The following is a 21074-nucleotide window of genomic DNA, read 5'->3' as shown; positions in this document are numbered from 1 at the left end:
GATTTTCTCCGAGTAGGACGTTAAAATGAAAATGTTCTGGAAAAGTCTTTTTTGGTTGTTGTTTGTTTTTTTAAATTACACATGCTATACACATGTTGGATTTCCTTCTACATTTCCAGAGAAGGGCTAGAACATTCAGCATGGCATCCAACCTTGGTGAAGGAGGTCCCTGCAAGGATTGGTTAGGGAGGTTGGTTCTAGAAGCGTGGAGCTAAATCACTCTTTGGTGTTCCAGGAACTTGGGCTGCCGGAGGGGTCTGGGCATAAGAGTGGGAAGCCACGAGGCATCAGGGATTCATGTGTCAGGAGGGGAGGAACTGGAAAGGCTGGGGGGGTGACGGCAGGGTGGGAGGTGGTAGCTAGAAGGTTGTGGTCTGGGAGAGAATGTGAAGTTCCTTAGATGATGATGTGATAGAAGGAGGCATATTGCCAAGGGTGTGTGTGTGTGTGTGTGTGTGTGTGTGTGTGTGTGTGTTTTCCTGCGCAGGTGCAACAAATACCTGAGACTACTTGACGAAATATTTAGGAATAAGTGAGCTGCCGTACCTCTTAAATTCTCATTTTTCACTTGGCCAGGAAGTCCAGTTATTTCATGGAGATTTTTACAACAGCAGAAACCAGAATTCCCTCAGGATGCTGGGTACAAACATTGGGATAAATCACTGCCCCAGCGCCCTCAGCCTCGGTCAAGGCTGGTTTCCTTGCCCTAAGGAACTGGTGGAGCTAGAATGTGGTCCCAGGCTTCTGGGCAGGATGGGCGGTGTGAGCGATGCCTTGGCTCAGCCTCCCCGCTGCCTTCTCACACCTAAACCCGGAACATCTACTCTCAACCGCACGTCTCAGTGCACCTCTTTTTCTGGACACACGCTGCTGCCTCACTTCTCCCTTCTCTGGACCCCACTGGCTTTTCCCATAAGGCCCTTCTTGATGAGTTTTGGGACCAGAGGACATGCGGTCTGGGACTGGGGTGGCATGCAGTCAGGCCCACCCCGTTTGTATTCAGACAGCACCTTGGCATATGGATCCCATTGTCCTTCCCAGCTGCTGGTGGGTAGGAGGTGAGGAGCATTCCTGGGTACCATCCTCTTCCAGTGCAAAATTCTGAGCTCCCCCACTGGTTAGAGGGGACCCAGGAGGTCTCCGTGTTCCAAGGCTCATATGCCTCCCGGATGGATGAGTGTCCCCAGGCTCCAGCAAGGGAGCTAAGCACATAGGCTGATTGGGAGATTACAGGGTTCATAGACTCGGCCAACACCTTTGCCTGATGTGAGACTGTTCTCTAATAAACAGAAGCCTTATGGGAAATATGCAAATCAGCGTTAACTGTGAATTGATCTGGCGCCTGTCTTTCCTCAGGCTCTGAAGCCAAGGCTAGGGCCCCCTCTCCTCGATCCTCCCCACACATCAGGCACTTGGTACCTGCGGTTTACAAGAGGGTGGTAGCATGAAGGGCAGGCTCAGGAGTTTGGAGAAAGCTCTGTTGGTCTTCCCCAGATGACACAAAATGGACAACACACAAGCCAGCTATTAACGGTGCATTTAGTGTAAACAGGATTTTCTCTAGACTCCTTCACAGAAAGCATCACTTGCCCCACAGGTGGTTAGAGAAGAATATTTGCTCGTGCATATTAAATAGAGCCATAATTACAATGACTGTGGGAACTTAGCCAACGGCCTGAAGACTGAGGGATGGATGGATGGATGGATGGATGGATAGATGAATGAATTGTTCTTATTTTTCAGGGTATAGTAGGCTTGTGGCCGCAGTAGGTGTAACATAATGCAGTGGTTCTCAAAGGGACCAGCAGCACCAGCATCACCTGAAATCTTGGTAGAAATGCAAATTCCCAAGACCTTCCCCAGACCTCCTGACTCGGAAACTCTGGGGTGAGGACCAACAATCCATGTTTATGGAAAAAAAAATTTTTTAGAAAAAAATTTTAAGATTTTTTTAACAATCATCATTTTGAAATAGTTTTAAGATTTACTCCCTGGGGGCACCTAGGTGTCTCATTCAGTGAAGCATCTGCCTTTGGCTTGGCTCATGATCCCGGGATCCTGGGCTCAGTGGGAGCCTGCTTCTCCGTCTCCCTCTGCCCCTCCTCCCTGCTCGTGTTCCCTCTCTCACTCTGCTCTCTCTCTCAAATAAATAAATAAAAATTCTTTAAAAAAAGATTTACCCCTCAAAAGTAATAAAATAATACAAAGAACTTCCTTATACCCTTCACCCAGCTTCCCCAAATGGTATCATCTTACGTAAGCACAGTCCGATGTGCAAAAGCAGGATATTAACACTGACACTGTTATCGAATCTACAGACCTGTCTTTTGTCCACTGCTGTCCTCTCTTCTCTAGGACCCAATGCAGGGTCATACACTGCATTTAGATGCTCTGTCACCTTATTCTCTTTCAGCCTGGGACGGTTCCTCAGTCTGTCTTTGTCTTTCATGAGCTGGATAATTTTTTTTTTTTAAGTTTTATTTATTTGAGAGAGAGAGCGAGAGCATGTGAATGGGGTGAGGGGCAGAGGGAGAGAGAGAATCCCAGGCAGACTCCCCGCTGAGTGCGGAGCCCGACGTGGGCCTCGACCCCATGACCCTGAGATCACGACCTGAGCTGAAATCAAGAGTCAGACGCTCAACCGACTGAGCCACCCAGGCGCCCCAAGCTGGACATTCTTGAAGGATACTCACTAGTTACATTGTAGACTTCCCCCAATGTGCGGTTGTCCACTTTTGCCTCACAGTTAAATGCCCGTTACACATTTTTGGCATGAACAGCACAGAAATGATGCTGGGCTCTCTCAGGACATTACAGCAGGGGTACATGGTGTCTACACCTCTAGTTCCTGGTGATGTGAATTAACTCTGTCACCAGGTTGCCATGGTATCTGCCAGGGTTCTCCACTGCAAGGTGATTTTTTTTTTTCCCTTTGTACCTAATGAGTATAATGTTTCGATACTTTGTAAATGTCTTGTGTCTTATCATGCTTTCACACATTAATTTTAGCATTCATTGAGGATTCTTGCCCAAAACAGTTATTACCGAGGTATTTGCCAATGGTGATTTTCCTCTTTCCATCATTCCTTCTACATTTGTTAGGTGGAATTCTACTGTAAGGACGAGTGTTCTCTTCTTCCCCTGTTTGTTTATTCAATTGCTTATTTACATTGGTATGGACTCAGGAATGTTTATTTTGTGCTATGACTTATAATCCATGTAGTTGGCTCCAGCTGCCATTAGAGAGTACCACAGACTTGGTGGCTTAAACAAGAGACATTTATTTTTCTCGCAGTCCTGGAGGTTGGAAGTCTGATCAGGGTGTCAGCAGGGCTGGTTCCTTCTGAGACCTCTCTCCTTGGCTTGCAGGTGACTGTCTTCTTTCTGTGTCTGCACGTGGTCTTCCTTGTGTGTCTGCGTCCTAATTGCCTCCTCTTACAAGGAAACCGGCCATATTGGATTCGTGTCCACCCTAATTAGTTTATTTTAACTTAATTACCTCTTTAAAGACCCTGTCTCCCAATACAGTCCTATTCTGGAGTACTGGAGATTAGGGCTTCACCATATGAATTTTGGGCAGGTATAATTCAGCCTGTAACAATCCATGGCTGTCTTTATTTATTTTGTTGCTTAAATTGTCCCAAATTTGGTCATTGGAAGCTCCTTCACTTTGGCTCCTCTGTTCTTTTCCCATGCTCCCGTTAATTTGGGGCACTCTCTTACTTTCTAGTACCACACAATGTTCCAGACACATCTTGTACTTTCTCTGCCCCAGGCCTGAAATTATTCACTTTCCCAAGGAGCCCTCATTCCTTTTATTGGAGAACGGTAGTGATCACCCTCTAGATGATTCTATTGCGTGCTAGAATTAGAGAATCTCTCATGGAGTGGTTAAGAGCCCAGACTTGGATTTGAATCCAGCTCAATGTCTTCCCTCGTTGAGATTCAGCTAATCAATCTCTAGAAGCCTGTTTCTATTTCTGTCAAGTGGGGATAATGCTCTCCAACTCCTCGGATGGTTATAAGGATCAAGTGATGTGTTACATAAAGCATTGAGCCCAGCCCCTGGCTTATAAACAACGTCTAATAATGATGAACTTTCACCATTAGCTGAGCCATTTCTGGAGGCAAAGATCCAATAGCACATTTTCATTTGGGGGATGGGCAGGTTCATAGAGGGATTCCCAGGAACATCTCAGGCATCTGCTAGAATAAACTCTACATATCAATTTGAGGAGTTCTGTCTTGGGATCATAGCTGGCATTTTCAAGAAAGGTCCACCCTGCAGCATTTCTTCTTGGCTTTGAGGTACCACCAGCATCCCCAGCACTCTGGGTACCTGAAGTGGAGAGGACTGTGGGTGAGGATTGTTCTAGATGTAATTTTCCATCTCATAGACCCAGGGAGGCTGGGCCACCTCCCTCAGAACCAGGAGCTTTATCTCTCATTCCTTCTCCACTTGGAAGACCACCCCCTGGAAGGGTAGTGTAGCATGGGGGAGGGGTGATATGTCAAGGATTTTAGTTTTCAGTTGCCAGTAACGGGGCATTCATGGTGAGTGGGAGAGGTCGTACCTGTGAGAAAGATACAGCTCATCTGTTCTGGTTTTTACGACACTTGTTAATTATCTCTTTGTCTTTTTTGCAGAGAGCACGGATAACTTTGTCTCTAGTAAGTCTGCCTTACCTTTTGCTTTGAAACTGTTTTATTCTGATACTCTAGGTCATTACTGACTCTACATAGCCCTCTTTCCCATTCCACGGCCAGCCCCAGACCCCTGGCAGCTGAGAGCGTCTGAGGGAACTGTGAAGGGGAACTGGAGAGTAGAAATACTTCTTGGGTAGTTCCATTTGCACACCTCTTGGGCTCCACGCCTCAGTTTCCCCCAGGGCATTCCCTAAGGTCTGAGCATGTTGTGGGTCTCCCTGCCTGGATGGGAAGGGGTGGTGTCAGGAAGGACATGGGGTTTCCCATGCCCAGGTATACCCGGTGGTCATCTCAGTTGTCCTTGTGGAGAGAAGGGGGAGCCTCTAAGTCTGTGTTTCTCACCTGCTCTGAGGGCCCCAGAATCTGGCTGGGGACTCACCTTGTGAGTGATTTACAAGGTCTCCTGATAGGCTTGTGTGTCCTCAAGTGGAATTACTATTTTTTTAAGTAGGCTCCATGCTCAGTGTGGAGCCCGGGACGGGGCTTGAACTCACAACCCTGAGATCGAGACCTGAGCTGAGATCAAGAGTCAGACACTTAACTGACTGAGTCACCCAGGCGCCCCTAAAGTGGAATTATTGAGGCTCAGTTTAAAAGCAATCTGGGGCTAGGACTAGACAATCCCCCTGCAAAATTTGGTGTTTTGCTCAAGGGCTGTGGGGAAATCTGTATTTATGGCTTTTCCCTTTCTCCCCCATGGGAAACTAACAGCAACAGCCCTGTCGTTTCTGCCCTGTGTGTGGTCTGAGATAGTGAAAGTCCTGTTGAGGACACCCCTTACTGTTGGGCACGGATGTGCAGATCATCTGTGATTCCTTCATTTGTCCTTGGTTTGAGAAGACTTGTCGTCTCCCAGAATGTGGGAATTCTGAATTGGGGCCGTTTCCTGCCCAGGAGGTGATTTGAGATGGAGGACACACTGGCTTCCCATCCAGGCCTTGCTGGGAAAGGTGGGGTTTCCTGGTCAGATGGACTGGTAGCTTACCTTGAGCTGCCACTGTGTTCTGAAGTCTGTGGTAGGGGAGTGGACAGTGGGTTGTTCCTGGGGCCGTGGGTCTCCTGGTGTCACTGAGGAGTAAAGAGGGAGAAAGGAAGGGCATGGGAGAGCCAGGGACAGGCAAAGGAGGGCCTAGAGCAGAGGGTAGCCGAATGTCAACACCAGATGTTGTTACCAGCAACTTGTGCCCAATCCACACCCTGGTCTGGATCCCAAAACATTTTTTCCTGCTCCTTTGTATCTAGTAGTTCATGGCCTACGTTGCCCAGGTGACATTATTTGCTCTGGAATGGGGGCAGGGGGCTGGCAGGGAGGGTCCTTTATTCCCTGTGGAGCCCCTGTCAGCACCAGCCAGGTGACTGGTTGGGGACCTGGTCTCTGGGGACCCCTGCAAAGCCAGGGTATGTTCTCCAGCAGGAGCTCCTGAGGGGGGCCTGGGAGTCAGGCGGGGACTGTGGCTGAGCCTCTCATGGCTGGTAAGCTAACCACCCTCCTGGTCTGGTTGGATTTCAGTTTACGACGTGAGTCCCACACCCATCACTGTGACCCACAAACCGGAGGAAGACACTTTTGGGGTAAGTCATTCCCGAATCAAGGGGAAGGTGTTTACTGACTTTGTTTTAGGAGCTAACTTTCCGGAATTTTATCTTACTTGGAACCCTAACATATGCAGCAGAAAAAAAAAAAACTGTGATGAATGACCTCCTTTCAGGTGGTTGAAACCTTCCTTGTTTGATGAGAATAAGTCATTGTTTGAGGAAGTCTTTGAGGATCTGCTCCAGGCCCTAGGGTGTGGAAGAGAACCGTTTGAAAACTCCCATTGTGTTAGGAGCCTGGCTGGGCCTGATTCGAAGGGAATGCTAACCACACAAGCCTTTTACAAAAGTCAGAGTTGCTCAGAGCATCCCCTTGGGTGGGTTTTTCAAGTCCCTCCCCCCACCCTCCCCTGCCTGACTCAGCCAGAGATTTCCCTGAGGAGGAGAGCAAAGGGTTTTTTTTTGTTTGTTTTTTTTTTGGTAAGACTCCAGATCTCCTAGAACCTTCTGGATGATATTCTGTAAAGAATGTCAATGTGAAGGCGCAGAGGTTTTTTGTTTTGTTTTGTTTTTTTGCTAATGAAAACAACAAACAGTAGACAGAGACATCTTAGGCCTGCCCTTGCGTTGCTTATGATGGATGGCCCGCAGATGAGAGGCTGAGCCACGGAACGTTCTCTCAACCGGTTGGGGAATTAATTTTCTTGTACTGTTCTGAAGGTCTCATGAGTTACTTCTGCTGAGGAATTGACTCAGTGGTGAAATTTGGAATGGGCTGCAGCGGATCCCTCGATAGGACTACTTCCGTTTGGGCGCGTGTGACTTCCCTGGCATGAGGGTTTTCGGTGACTCTTCTCAACTCTCTGCTCTCGGCCCCTCCCAGGTGTCCATAGCGGTGGGACTTGCTGCTTTTGCCTGCGTCCTGTTGGTGGTTCTCTTTATCATGATCAACAAGTATGGTCGACGGTCCAAATTTGGAATGAAGGGTAAGGTGGGATTTTCATTTGCAAGGGTCTTCTGGGTGTGTGTGGGGGGTGGGGGACAGGGTTCCTGTTGATCAAAAGACTCTGTATTATTCTCCCTTTGCTCTCCAAGGGGGCCTCCGCTGGTAGGCTGAAGGCGTCCTGGTGGAGACTCCTGTCTGAACCTTGTTGTTGGTAGTGATGGTTTAGAGGCAGTGTTGGTGTCTGCGGGGGCCAAGCCAGGGTCTGCCTGGGGTTTTGCCCTGAGTGCGGGAAGCATCATAGAGCGAGGCTGCTTGCTGCAAGACGGTAGTTTGTGAAGGAAGTTGGTGAGAAAAAGGACTCCTTGTTTGAGTAGCTAAGTTTCCCTCTGCAGCCTCCCTTGGAGTTGTGATGCGAAGGTATTAGCGAGCTAGATGTCAGGTGGTGGATCCCGGTGTTGGGACGTTGCCCACATGATTGCATTTCAGCACGCAGCTCTACGCAGGGTCCCAGAGCGGATGCCAAGAGCAACACGATTGCTAAATCTGCTGGCCGGCTTCCACAATGCCCAGACCTCAGCCCCCTTTACGGCTGGGGTAGGCTGTGGGACAAGGCTTCCCACCAAGGCTCGGGTTAGGGGAGTGGCACCAAAGGGGTTAACATGGTGAATTAGCATCCATCTGCCTGGTCTCAGGGATGGATCTGACCAGATGGCTCCAGGGACGCTGGGTACCGGTTCTCAAACAGAAACTGGAATTTCAAGACCTGCTCCCCTCTGGGGTTTCCATTTATGGCTGGTGTTCAATGGGAGGTGGGTAGGGAAGGATGAGGAAAGGTTCTACAAGCTGTCAGGTTGCTGAGTGAGGATCTAGGTTGGAGTTTTCTGGTGAGAGTATGGGACCCAGAAAGATGAATTTCTACAGCTTCTACACATGAACTGGGATCTGTGGGGAGAGTCCTGACCTTGGGACTCAGGGACCGAAGGAGGGCACGTGAATGAGATCCACAGGGACGGTGGCCCTCTGAACTTATGCAAATGTTTGGGCATATGTGGCAGTGGGGTGAGGGGTGGTTTGGAACCGAACTAGTCCACTCCTTCTGTTATATTCTCAAAATATTCTGTGACTCCCCTAAAAGTTTAGAAGGAAGGACAGAAGGGTAGAAAACAGAAGGGCAGGCCGCCTGGCTTCTCAGAAGCTGCCTACCTCTCTATACCCTCTTTCTGTTCTTGCTTTAGCTGAACGAGTCAGAGCAAGGCAAGCCAGGTTTCTGTGAATCCTATGAAATATTTTGACCCAGAGAAATACTTGTGCAAGCAAATTATAGAGAGGGGATGGAAGTTTGTCCCGAAGCCCCATGACTTAAACAAGACCAGACCACTGTGAGGCACCTCGATCGGAGATGTTTTATCTGCCAGTATTCCCCTTTGCCAAGCAGGACTCCCACGGGGTTCGAAGATGAATCCCACTGGGTGAGCCCCAAGCCTAATCCCTGGGCCCGTCGCTTCGGGGACTGGCCCGATTGCTGGTGTAAAGTTTCAGACCATGGGTGGAACCCTCTGACTCTAGCTATTCCTTCTTCCACCTGAGAAAGCATGAGGGCCTCAGCCAAAGGGGACAATGGGGCATTGCTGAGACCAGCTGAGGCCCTGTGACATGCTTGGCAGCACTGTGAGAGCAGATTTTTCCTATTAATTGTCATCTGGTTTCTGGAACAGTGTGTCCCCATGTCGGATGGATTAGGCAGCATCCAGGGCGGTGCCTTCCCCTCAGCTGTCCTCAGAGCCTCTCCCAGCCCCTGCTCCCCTCTCCCGGGGTTGAACTGCCTCCTTGGCCCTGGATGGCCCAGGAGGACATGTCCCACGAGGTGGCAGGGAAGTGTCCCCTCCTCTAGAGCCCGGGAGCCTGAAGAAGGGAGGCTGCCCTTCGAGGCCAGATGTGGAGGTGTGTCCAAGGCTGAAGCTCCCTGTCTCTGCTCTTTGTTACCCCCGATCCCCTGTGCTTGGGCCTCATCCTAGGATGAGTAAGCAAGTGCCCCAGGCTGCATACACCCCCCCTCCCACCCCCAATCCTTTGTTGCCAGTCGGGCATCCCAATGCAGGAAAGAGTGAAGCCCCTGGACTCTGACTCCGGCGGACCTCCATGCCGTCTTATCCAGCCCGTCCTCAGCTTTGAATGTTCACATCTGGGTCACACTCTGCCATGCCACTTAACTGTTCTTTGCTTCTAGCGGAGTTACTCCACCCTCGCAGCCTCTCCTTCTTCCCTGGGTTGCTGTACTGAGATGTGTGTGGAACTGGCATATAAAAGGGGCCCCATGGTTGTACTTCTCCCCTTCTCTTCTTCACGTATAAGCCTCTCCCGGCTCCTTTCATTGTCCTTCCATGAAGGGCTGCCCTCCTAAGACTCACTCACACCCTCCTTTGCTGCACACGTGTTTAGTCAGGATGCTTTGATTCTGCCTAATCCCATGCCTGGTCATTACTTCGCACACACATCATCTGTCTGTCCTGCTAGACCAGGAGCGACTTGGCAGAAACCACAGATCACTCAGCCCAGTGTGCTTGAAACTTCGCACGGTGTTTGACAAATGCTCGTTGAACTTCAGATGGATGACTATATTTATAATCATAAAAAAAAAAAGCACAGCTTGTGAATCAGTAACAGGCTAGTAAGGGCTATTTTGGCAACATGAGGTGTCTGGGCAGTGGGAGGTAGAGTGGGAATGATGAGGGGAACTCATAAATAATACCCAGCGTCCACATCTGAGGGCCCCGAACACGGTGTGTGGACGGGGAGGGATTGTTAAGGTGAATTTTACTTCCTCCTGACAAATAAGAAAAAGACAAAAATACAAAGGTCGGTGTAACAAATACTCCTATTCCCACCACTCAGAATAAGCAACTTTTACAGTTTTGTTTTTATATTTGCACCTGATGTTTTATTCCTAGAATACAGGGATGAAACTGCTGATAAAACTAAAAATGCTTTAACTGTCACCTCCATTTCCCAGAGACCGCCACCAGCCTGGGCTCCGAGTGTGTCCCTCAGTTCACTGTTTTTGTCTCTCTCCTTGGTCTCTACCTCTCTTTCTCTGTCGTCTCTGCACAACCGCCCTCCCCCCTTGGCTGTCTCCTAGCCAAACTCACACCCTGTGGGCTGCCTCCACCCCATGGCGATGCTGTTGGCCAGGTCTGGTAACCAGTTCATTTTTATACTTCTTTTCTTTTCTTTTCTTTCTTTTTTTTTTTTTTTTTAAGATTTTTGATTTGTTTATTTGGATTGCATACAAGTGGGGTGGAGGGGCAGAGGGAGAGGGACAAGCAGACTCCCCGCTGAGTAGGGAGCCTATATAAGGCTTAGAGCTCCATCCCAGGACCCTGGGATCATTACCTGAGCTGAAGGCAGATGCTTAATGGACTGAGCCACTCAGGCGCCCCGTTTTTATACTTCTGTGTGTATGTATACATATACATGTATATTTTGTTTGTTTTTTTGTTTGTTTATTCTTTACAGGTCACAAATTGCCTTCCTAGACCTCTAGAAAACAATCATAAGTATATATATCTCTTATATTGATCTTATTAATAAATTTTATTTGGACAAGATAACTTGTGCCATCACCGTTTTTAGCCAGTGTGACTAAAGACCACAACACTCCCAAGAGTGGTCACACACAGTATGCGATACGTACAGATAACGTACGTTTGGTATACGAAAAACTATACACGTGGGTATGTGTGCATTTATTTGACAGAGAAAGACACAGCGAGAGAGGGAACACAAGCAGGGGGAGTGGGAGAGGGAGAAGCAGGCCTCCCGCTGAGCAGGGAGCCTGATGCGGGGCTCGATCCCAGGACCCTGGGATCATGACCTGAGCCGAAGGCAGACGCTTAACAACTGAGCCACCCAGGCGCCCCTGTATGTGTGCATTTATGTATACGTGGGTATGTGTGCATTTACAAGATGCATTACTTTGTGTGTGTTTAACTGATGCACGTGTTCATACTCTTAGTATCCTTTTGCGTCTTGCTTTATTGACCTGTCAGGTGTCAGACGTCTCTCCATATTGGCGTGTGTAGGCATTCTAACGGACACGTAGTTTATGGGAGACGAAGATACTAGACCTTACAGAAATAAGTAGAGGAAGCATCGTCCCAGACTCCTCTGTACTTCCGTCACCTGCCATCAGCCGATCACAGTTGGCCTGAGGAGTGGTGACACTAGCAGGGAAGTGCATGTCTTGGAATCACAAAGGTTTTGAAGTGGAGCCGAGCCAGGGCGGTGGGGGTTTCTTGGGGCTGTGGCTGAAGCCCAGGGTCTTACTTAGAACAGCAGGGGTGCTCCTCAAAGTGTCTAGTGTGGTTCAGTGTGGGAACTGACTTTCAGAACTGAAGCCAGCCCCCCTGCAGGAGCTGGGGGACCTGGAGGCTCTCTGCTGTGCTGGGCTTTATTTTTAAAGATTTTTTTTTTATTATTTATTTATTCATGAGAGACAGAGAGAGAGAGAGGGAGAAGCAGGCTCCCAAGGAGCAGGGAGCCCGACGCGGGCGGGACTCGATCCCAGGACTCCGGGATCATGACCTGAGCTGAAGGCAAATGCCCAACCGTCTGAGCCACCCAGGCGCCCTGTGCTGGGCTTTAACTCTTGGATTGCTGGATGGGGGGATGAGGGGGCATGTAGGACAGGAGCGATTTACTGGGAGGTACAGAAATATAGACAGATATTTCAGTATTTTATTATGTTTTTAAAGATTTTGTTTATTTATTTGGGAGAGAGAGAGTGGGAGGGGGCAAGGGGAGGGGAAGAAGCAGGCTCCCCACTGAGCAGGGAGCCAGATGCAGGGCTGGATCCCAGGACCCCTGGCCCCCCCATCATGATCTGAGCAGAAGGCAGACAGACACATGCTTAAACCCATTGAGCCACCCAGGCGCCCCAGACATTTCAGTGTTCAGTGTTTTTAGCAACTAATGTGCTAGTGCATCCTGGGCCTGGAAGCGATGTGGTTCAGAGTTTGTACCAAGCTCTCCCTCACAAAATATTTTTATTTTTTTATTTTTTTTTAAAGATTTTATTTATTTATTTGACAGAGAGAGACACAGCGAGAGAGGGAACACAAACGGGAGTGGGAGAGGGAGAAGCAGGCTCCCCACAGAGCAGGGAGCCTGACGTGGGACTCGATCCCAGGACCCCGGGATCACGACCCGAGCCGAAGGCAGTCGCTCAACCGACTGAGCCACCCAGGCGCCCACAAAATATTTTTAAATGGGACATGAGAAGACCATAGTAGTGATCCAGCAGGGGCTTTGGGACTTCTGTATGTACCGATCAAGAAGCCGTTGTGAGAAAAGGAGGCGTTGTGCTCTGGATTCTCGGTCTGGTGAGGCCGCATTGGGTTAGGACTCCCCGCTCACAGCCTCAGCCCCTTTCCAGGGCCAGCGAGCCACCTAACTCCTTGGCCTTGGCTGCCCTACGGTGAACGGCCCCGGGGTGCCTGCCATCTTCATTTCACACGGCTGTTAAAAAAAAAAAAAAGCCAGGTCAATGATGCGGGAGTGTCTTTAAATAATAAAACATGTCCCATAGTTTTCATATCAGGTATCATAGTTATTTAACAGAGAAGAAGTGTACGTGTGGGTTTTCGCAACCTGTGAGGAGAGTGTACGTTCTTTGGTCTCTGATCATGTGACAACCTCCTAAGTATACTTCCTTTTTTTTTTTCCCCTAAAGATTTTATTTATTTATTTGAGAGAAAGAGAATGAGAGAGAGAGAGAGAGAGAGAGAGAGCACATGAGAAGGGGGATGGTCAGGGGGAGAAGCAGACTCCCTGCTGAGCAGGGAGCCCAATGCGGGACTCGATCCCGGGACTCCAGGATCATGACCTGAGCCGAAGGCAGTCGTTTAACCAACTGAGCCACCCAGGTGCCCCTATACTTCCCGATCAGGGATGCAGTGGTGGTGTCCTTCATGCTTCTTGGCTTCCTTTTCTCCCACGAAGGAGACAGAGTGATGGTTTCTTGGAGCTGAAATAGACCTTAGGCTTCTTAGGCGAATGTCCCTGTTGTACAGAGAAGGGGACAGACCAGAGAAGTACAGTAGCATGCCCGAGCACACAGCAGGGCAGCACTGGCCCTGCTTCCCTGGGACGTGCTGTGCACGGGAGCCAGGGAGGGCCGAGAGATGAAGCCAGAGGACGAATATAATCAAGCCAGTTCTTCCCATGCTGTCCGCCTCCGATGGGGCTTTCAGCAATGCCTCTTCTTAATCTACTTTTCTCAAGCCTGGGCTCACCTGGCCTGGGGGGCAGAGCGGGGGAGATGGGAGCTGAGCTGGGGTGGGTGCTGCTTCCCTGGCTAAGGAGACTTCCTTCGTTTCTTTCTGGGCACCGTGGAGACCGCACAGCAGGGCAGCGAAGTGGAAGGCTGGGGAGGAGGTAGTCAAGACCTACAGCGAGGGCTTCTGGTAGTACGTTGAGTGCTTCATCAGCCCTCGCTGGCTTTTTATCCTAATGGTCGGACACGTGCTGGTGCCTCTGATGGGCCTGTGGATGGGCACTCCAGGACTGTTCCATTGTGAATTAGCATCCGTTAATAGGTACTTAAAGTAAAGTGGTTGCCTATTTGATTATGATTGGGGGTTATTAACATTCTTTCCATAAACAGATGGTAACTGTCCTTGGAGTGGGTTGTAGAATCCTGCCAGAGCCTTGATTTGGAGGGGCTGGCTCCTTCAAAACGTGTCATGGACTGCTGCCCATATGCAGTGGCCTTGTTCTCCCTCTGGTTAGCCTGTTGGTTAAGGGGGATGGTTGGACTTGGGAAGGAGTCCTTTCTGGGCTCCCTCCTAACCTTGTGGCATCAGATCAAGAAAGGTTTCTTCCGGCTGGAATGGAGATGGCGCTGGGAGGGATCTTGGACTCCTAAAGTTTGATGCTCTAACCTCTAAGGAGGCATCCTTTCTTCCTCAGCTGGGGTGGAGGGACCGTGCGTCCCTGGGTGTGAGCGCACTATCGGGATGGATGCAAGGAGGGTGGTATGGAGATAGCAGACTTCTGAGACGATTGGAAGGTGATGCGGAGCACCCTAATAGGAGCACACTCTTAATGCCATTTCTAGGGTAGCTCCTTTTGCCCTGAGAAAGAGACTTGTCCGATCTCTCCGTGACTGAGTCAGAAGCCAAGAGCCTGCAGCGCAGGAGTGAAACCGGGCGAAGGACTTGGGTTTCCTGACTTCCTCAAATACATTCATTCTTCCTTCTTGCTTATTTTTCTTTCTTCTTTTTCCATTCTCTCCTCTGAATTGAGGTTACTCAAGGGAGGACAGTACCTCTGACCCTTTCAGTGGCCTCTGCTAGGGATTCCTGGCAAGGAACTCCTGGTGGACAGTGGCTCTTTGAACATAACTGTGAGAGTAGTTTCTGGATTCATATCCTATATTGTTAGCCTAGGTCCTTGTCGTCTCTGAACAAACGTTTCATGCCCTTCCTCTCCTTTTGAGCTCCTTGACAGACCCTCCTACCCCCACGAACACTCCCAGCATTTGTTCAAGTCCTAGTTAAACAGGTTGGGTGTGTAGCCTACCCACAGGCAGGACGTGAAGTAATTGAAGCCAGGAGCCTTCTGCTTCTCTTCCTCTGCTTGGACTTCATTGCGAGTTTCTGGCTGCAGATGAAGTCTCGCCCCACTTGGTGACTGAGTTCTAGAATGCGGTGCCCAGAGCTCTGAGAAGAAGGCTGGAAGGCAGTGTGAGTTTTTCTAGCATGCCTTTGCGGGCCTGTCTTTTTGGGGGCTTTGCAGTGTGCAGCGAGCAGTTCTAGAAGCCCCCACACCGTCACCATTGGCCGTCTTCAGGCTACGCGGCTCCTCCATTCCTCTCTCAGAGCTCCAGGAAACCAGCTGTTGTCCAGTGCTGAGTCTCGTATGTAAAAGGAAGTCCCTGGAAATAGAGTCTGCTACAGAACGTTTCTTCTCTGTGGTTACCTGCTAGCTGGCTGTTCTTGGCAGACCCCGGCGTCCTGTTCTGTAGGGCCGAGGATGGCCAATGTGTTTGGCTCCATAGCCAAAGTGATCGCCTCGCTGACTCATTTGACTTTGGCAGCAAAATGCAGTTCTTACTAATCCAGGTGGTTCGAGCTGGTTGCCACAGGGTTAACATCCTTCGACATCTCAGGGTAGAAGTTCTTGACCTTTTGTTCCCAGATGACACACGTTGACAGTTGATAGACGCCTTACACACTCCTGTAGGTGTAACCAGGCTGTTGGACAAGTATTGGCCCTCCCAGTAACTTCACACCTAAGGAAACTATATCAGGATGTGAGTTTGCAAAAGGGATTTTTAAAACTGGGAATAAAATCAAGTCTGTACTAATTTTTACCCTTAAAAAAATTCACGAGCTTTCAGTATTTTATTATTCCTCTAAAGTTCTGGTGACATACTTCCTCGCTGATCCAGACGTCCTACTGGATCACGGTACCAGGATGGAAACCGAGATGGGTGGGGGCCTGCCAGCCTGGACTTGCTCCCAGTGTTCCTTGCCCAGTGTGGTTTTGCCCCTGCAGAGTCAAGTTGCAGAAGCCGCTCCAGCAGAGGCCCTCATGTCCTTACAGCACGTCCTTTCCATCTCTGCAACTTCTCCTGTAACGTCCTGCTTTGACTTGTCCAGAGGAAGAGTGACTGTGGGAAAGAGCAAGTGAGAAACTTCCCCGTGGCTGCAGTGCCTGAGCCCTGTGTTCACGCAGCCTGTTCTCCCGTGAACTGCAGAAGGCTTTGGGATGTCCACAAGAACAGCCCTCCAAACCACAGGCGACAAAGCAAAGAGAGCAGAACAACAGTTGATCGGGAAACACGCTTTCGGATGAGGGGAGAAAAGCCACACATCGAGAACACTAACAAACCAGCCAGCCGCTGCAGATCCCCGGCCACAGCTCCTTCTCACCTCTCTGCCCTTCGTGCTGCGAACGCATCATGCGGGATGAGCGGCACGGGGTGATGGAGAGGCGTGCTGCAGGAGAAGGAATCATCCAGCTGGGGCTCAGCCACCAGGTGTGGTTACCACCTGCTCCCATCTCAAGCTTCCGGAGGGAAGGACGAAGAACTTCGGGTTGCTCTCTTCGTGGGTCTTTCACACAGACGGTTAATGACGCGCTCTTTTTCTCCCTCCCACAATACCGTAGTACGTTTACTGTAGAGAGAGGTTTGCCAGGTCACTCTGGTACAAGGCCCTTTATGCTCTTCTCTTGTATTAACTCCGCTTCCACCAGCCAGAGAAGGATTTGCTGACATCCTTATACTGGCCTCCCTGGCTTCCCCGCCCCACTCCAAGGAGTGGCTCCCTAATTGGTGGGACCCAGTGCAAGATGTTCAAAAAGTATTAGAATTTCAAAATAGCTGCAGTAGAGCTTTATACCCCAAGTGTGGGGCTCTCTTGAGCGTGGAGCCGGGGTGCAGGCCCTTGGAGTCAGCTCTGCTCCCCGAATACAGGCCCTAGCGACTTGATCTTTCCCTGAATGGTCTTGAACGAAACCTGTTTCTATGCATCCTTTTTCCAGAGAGGCTGGGATTTGGGGTAAAGACAAGAACATTAGCTGATTTGTCACTTCTAATCATAGCAGGGAAAGGGGACAGGAGGTATTGAACATATACTGAGTACTTACTATGTGCCAGGTGTCTAAGAGATCTTATAGTAGTCTTCATACGTAGCTATTCTCCCCATTCTAAAGATGAGAAAGCTGCTCAGACCGGTGGGATTGCCCAAGGTCATGTGACTGGTAAGTAGGAAAACGAGGTTTTCAATGAGGTCCCTTAAATCAGCGGTTCTCAATCTTAGCTGCACATTCCAATCACCTAGTGAAATGATATAACTCCCTCAGCCCAGGCTGCACCCCAGACCCATTAAATCAGAATCTGGAGGTGAACCCCAGGCACAGGCCTGCTTTCTTCGACTCCTTGGGTGATTTCAGCCATGCGGTCAAGGTTGAGAAGCCGTGGTGTCCCCAGTCCGCCATGCAGCCACCTAGCTTCCCCTCGCTGCAAGGTCTGTGTGGGGTCTACAGACAGCAGCCAATCTGATCACTCGGGAGCTTGTTAAACCGGCAGATGCTGGGGATTCACCCTCACACCCAGTGGGTCAGACCTGGAGTGAAGTGGGGGACAAGCAGTCTCTCTGGGGGACTCTGAGGCTCACTGAAGTTTAGGAACCATTGTCTTGGACTTGTAGAGAAAGGAGGGATGATAACATGGCGAGTGCTTCTCAGACTTCCAGGTGAAAATGAACCATGGGGGAGGCCGGGGAATCCTGTGAAAATGCAGATTCTGATTGCACTGCGTGGAGAAGGGCTGAGAGTCAGCATTTCTAAGAGGCTTCCAGAGGCTGCTGCTTTGTTGCCCACACTTCCAGTTACAAGGGTCCCAGCCACTGGGGAAAAGCTCAGGCCTGTGACGTGGGGCTTAGGTCACATCTCTGCTTTCCATTCTTCCTGTGGGCTGTTAGCAATGTTGGCCCGCCTCCGAGGCTTACTGGAATAATAACGGGATCGCAAGAGTACAGAACACAACCTCGACAGGCACACTGCATTTTACTCTGTTTGTTGCATACTGAAGGTTGGCGCCAACCTCACGTCAGGCAGATCTGTCGGTGCCTTTTTTTCCAGTGGCATCTGCCCACTTGGTGTCTCTGTGTCCCATTTTGGTAATTCTCGGAATATTTTGAACTTTTTCATGGTGATCTGTGTTTTGGTGATCTGTGATCAGCGATGACAACTCACTGAAAACTCAGAGGATGGTTAGCATTTTTTAGCAATGAAGTATTTTTTAAATTTAGGTATGTACATTATTTTCTTAGAAATCATGCTCTTGCGTGCTTAATACACGACGCTGTGGTGTAAGCATAACTTTTGTCTGCACTGAGGAGCCAAAACATTCATTTGACTCCCTTTATTGCCATTTATGCATTGTTGCAATGGTCTGGAACTGAACCGGCGGGTCTCTGAGGGACGCCTGGACTTCCAAGGCATTTTAGTTCTACCCTCTTTGGGTAAAGAAGCTTCTCGTATTTCCTAGAGCAGCTTCTGTAGTGGCTTCCTTGGCTCAAACCAAACTGTCACCTCCTTCCATACCAAGGCACTTGTAAGGCCTGGTGCCTCGTCCGTTTATCTCTGTGACAAGTGTGAGGTCAGTTAACACTGACATCCCCCTTGAAGAGAGCTGTGGGCAGGGCCCCCGAGAGGCCAGCAGTCAGTTGGCAGGCTGGCAGTCCCAGCCCAGAGTTCCTCTCCTCTTCTGGAACCTTCTGTGTCCTGTTTGTTCTTCCTGCCACGGCTGGTCCTTGAGGCTGGTGCTGGGGGCTATAGGAATCTGGAGAAGCTTGACTGGCAGGCTCTGGGCTGGATCAGGGGGAGGAGGCCTCATGGGTTGAGTTGGTGGCCGCCCAGGCTGCGTGCTGGCCTCAGATGGGCTGCAGGAGGCTGGAACTGCCTTCTCCTCAGTTCTGCTGCTCCCGGGGTCCATGTTTGCACAGGATGCTTGCCCTGCCCTCCGATTTACCGTGGAACAAGAGTTGCATATAGTTGGCCAAAGACTGGAGCAGTTTTTTTTTTTTTTTTTTGTACCAGTCCCAGAAATGCCAGGCCTGTCTACCTGACAGGCATCCTGAATTCGAAGGGGCCTCTGTGCGGTGGCCATGCAGACCTGTTCCAGGCAGGGGAGAACACCAGCGTCTGTCCGGCTGCCAGCAGGGCCTGACACGAGCCCTGAGGAGGGCGCCTGAATGGTTCTGGAAACTGCTTTTCAAAGTGAATCCTTCCAAATAAATGCGCTTCGGTGCATTGGCCTGGGACCAGTGGAGGGGGTGCCGAGGGGTGCCCAATTGTTGGCTCGGCCTCTAGGAAAAGCAGGCAGGATTTGAGCACTATTATTAGCTGTTACGTGTGGAAGTGGCTCCCAACAGCACCAGTCCCTGCCCCGGCTTGCTTTGCTGGGGGGGAAATGCCTGCCTGATGGGGCTGTGTGTGGGGCTTGCGGACTTCTCAGGAGAAGCACTAGCAGAAAGGAGGGGCCATATAAGAGAATGGGCAAACGGATGCACACGTTTGCTGTTGCCGAGCGTGTGGATTGGGGCAGCCTTTCTGGAAGGTGGCTTGGCATTTTCATTACAAGGCTCAAATCATGGGAAGCCCATGTCCCTGTAACTCCCCTTCTGAGACATTAACCTGAAGGTAATAATCACAAATGGCTGCTCATATTTATGTGTATGGATGTTCATCCCTCTGCAATGGACACAGTCAACTTGATGAAGTCAGAATTGTTTAAATATCTGATGATAAATGGCTAGCGAAGCACATACGATGTAATTCATTGCAGGGATTAAGAATGACATTTTTCCAAAGTACATTTTTACAACTTTTAAAAAAATATTTTCTTTATTCATGAGAAACTGAGAGAGAGAGATGCTGAGAGAGAGAGGCACAGGGAGAAGCAGGTTCCCTTGGAGCAGGGAGCCTGATGCGGGACCCGATCCCAGGACCCTGGGATCATGACCTGAGCCGAAGGCAGATGCTAAATCGACTGAGCCACCCAGGCACCCCAGATTTTTACTATTTCTGAAAGGATATACGTGCAAATAGTAAGAAAGCCCGATAGCATAGAAGATAGCTTAGTGATAAGTGTCTGTCTCTGCCTGCTTTTCTGTTCCTGGGGTCACCACTATCTGAGGTTCTTGCATATCCTTCTAGAGACCTGTCAGTCCTGTCTAAGGATAGATGTTTCCCCACTGCTCTTACACGGACGTCAGCTTATATTCACATTGTTCTGCACTATGTTATTTTTGCCGACAGTCTATCCTTGAGATCATTCCCTGTCAGCTCACAGAGATCTACTGCATTCTTTTCTTTTTTTCCAGCTTTATTGAGTTATAATTGATATATAACACTGTGTAAGTTTCAAGGTGTACAGTGTGATCATTTGATACATGAATATATTTACTGTGTTCTTTTTTTTACAGTTGCATATTTTAAAAATGATACTTTAAAGCAATATTTATTGACATGTGAAAATGTTCACACCTTATTTCCGAGTAAAGGCTGCAAGCAGTTTCCGTTGGTTTTCTTCCTAAAATGAAGGGGAAGTATTTTCACATCTATACCTAGGAAAAATACTAGGACCTTATCGACAGATCAGAATGGAAACAGTGGTCATGTTGGGGTGGTGGGATTACGGATGCTTTTTTTATTTCATCCTCTGTGATTTTTGTTTTCTTTGTGTTCCAAGTTTTTTGCCTTGAACCTTAAAACAAAGCAGGAAGCTGCTGGGGTGGCAGGCTGCACTCCTTTATTGGGTGCAGAGTGCTGACTCACTCCCTGCTGAGGCTCCATCTGCTCCTTCAAGGGGGTAACCTGGGCCCTGGTGTCACTTAGGATTACTGACTGCACAGACCAAGGGCTCCTTCCAATGGGTTCTCAGGCCACTTGTATCAGAATCATCGATGGTGGTGGGGACTGATTATAATGCAGTTTCCTGAGCCACATCTCCTAAATCCAGTATTCTGGTGGTAGGCCCTAGGAAGCCGTATTCTTAAAACAACAACAACAACAAAAACAAAACAAAACAAAACACACCCTCAGTGACTATGGTGCTCATTAATGTTTGGGAGACTTTGGTATAATCAGAAATTGGCAAACTTTTTCATAAAACCCAAATAGCAAGTATTTTAGAGTTTGCTGGCCATCTGGTTTCTGTTGCAATCACTCAACTCTGCTATAGTAGCAGGAAAACAGTCCTAGACAACATGTAAATGAGTGGGCTTGGCTGTGTTCCAATAAAACTTTATGTACAAAAAGGGGCAACAGACCAGATGTGGCCCACAGGCCATAGTTTCAGACCCCTGATGTAGATGGA

At 49.3% G+C, this 21074-nt stretch overlaps 1 protein-coding gene across 3 annotated transcripts in view; it reads left to right on the top strand.

Moving 5' to 3' along the window:
* Positions 1 to 21074, top strand: part of NTRK3 (neurotrophic receptor tyrosine kinase 3) — a 379212-nt gene that overhangs the window by 131229 nt on the left and 226909 nt on the right. For all 3 annotated transcript variants that reach the window (XM_035024094.1, XM_035024095.1, XM_035024096.1), the window contains exons 9-11: positions 4648 to 4671; positions 6218 to 6279; positions 7124 to 7226. In XM_035024094.1, coding sequence (XP_034879985.1) covers positions 4648 to 4671; positions 6218 to 6279; positions 7124 to 7226 — 189 coding nt within the window. The remainder of the gene's footprint in view (positions 1 to 4647; positions 4672 to 6217; positions 6280 to 7123; positions 7227 to 21074) is intronic.

The sequence above is a fragment of the Mirounga leonina genome, unplaced genomic scaffold (assembly GCF_011800145.1).
Source record: "Mirounga leonina isolate KUSES-001 unplaced genomic scaffold, KU_Mleo_1.0 Mir_178, whole genome shotgun sequence".
NCBI classification, from domain to species: Eukaryota; Metazoa; Chordata; class Mammalia; order Carnivora; family Phocidae; genus Mirounga; species Mirounga leonina.
Note: the sequence above shows the minus strand (reverse complement) of the source record. Positions and strands in the feature narration are given on the sequence as shown.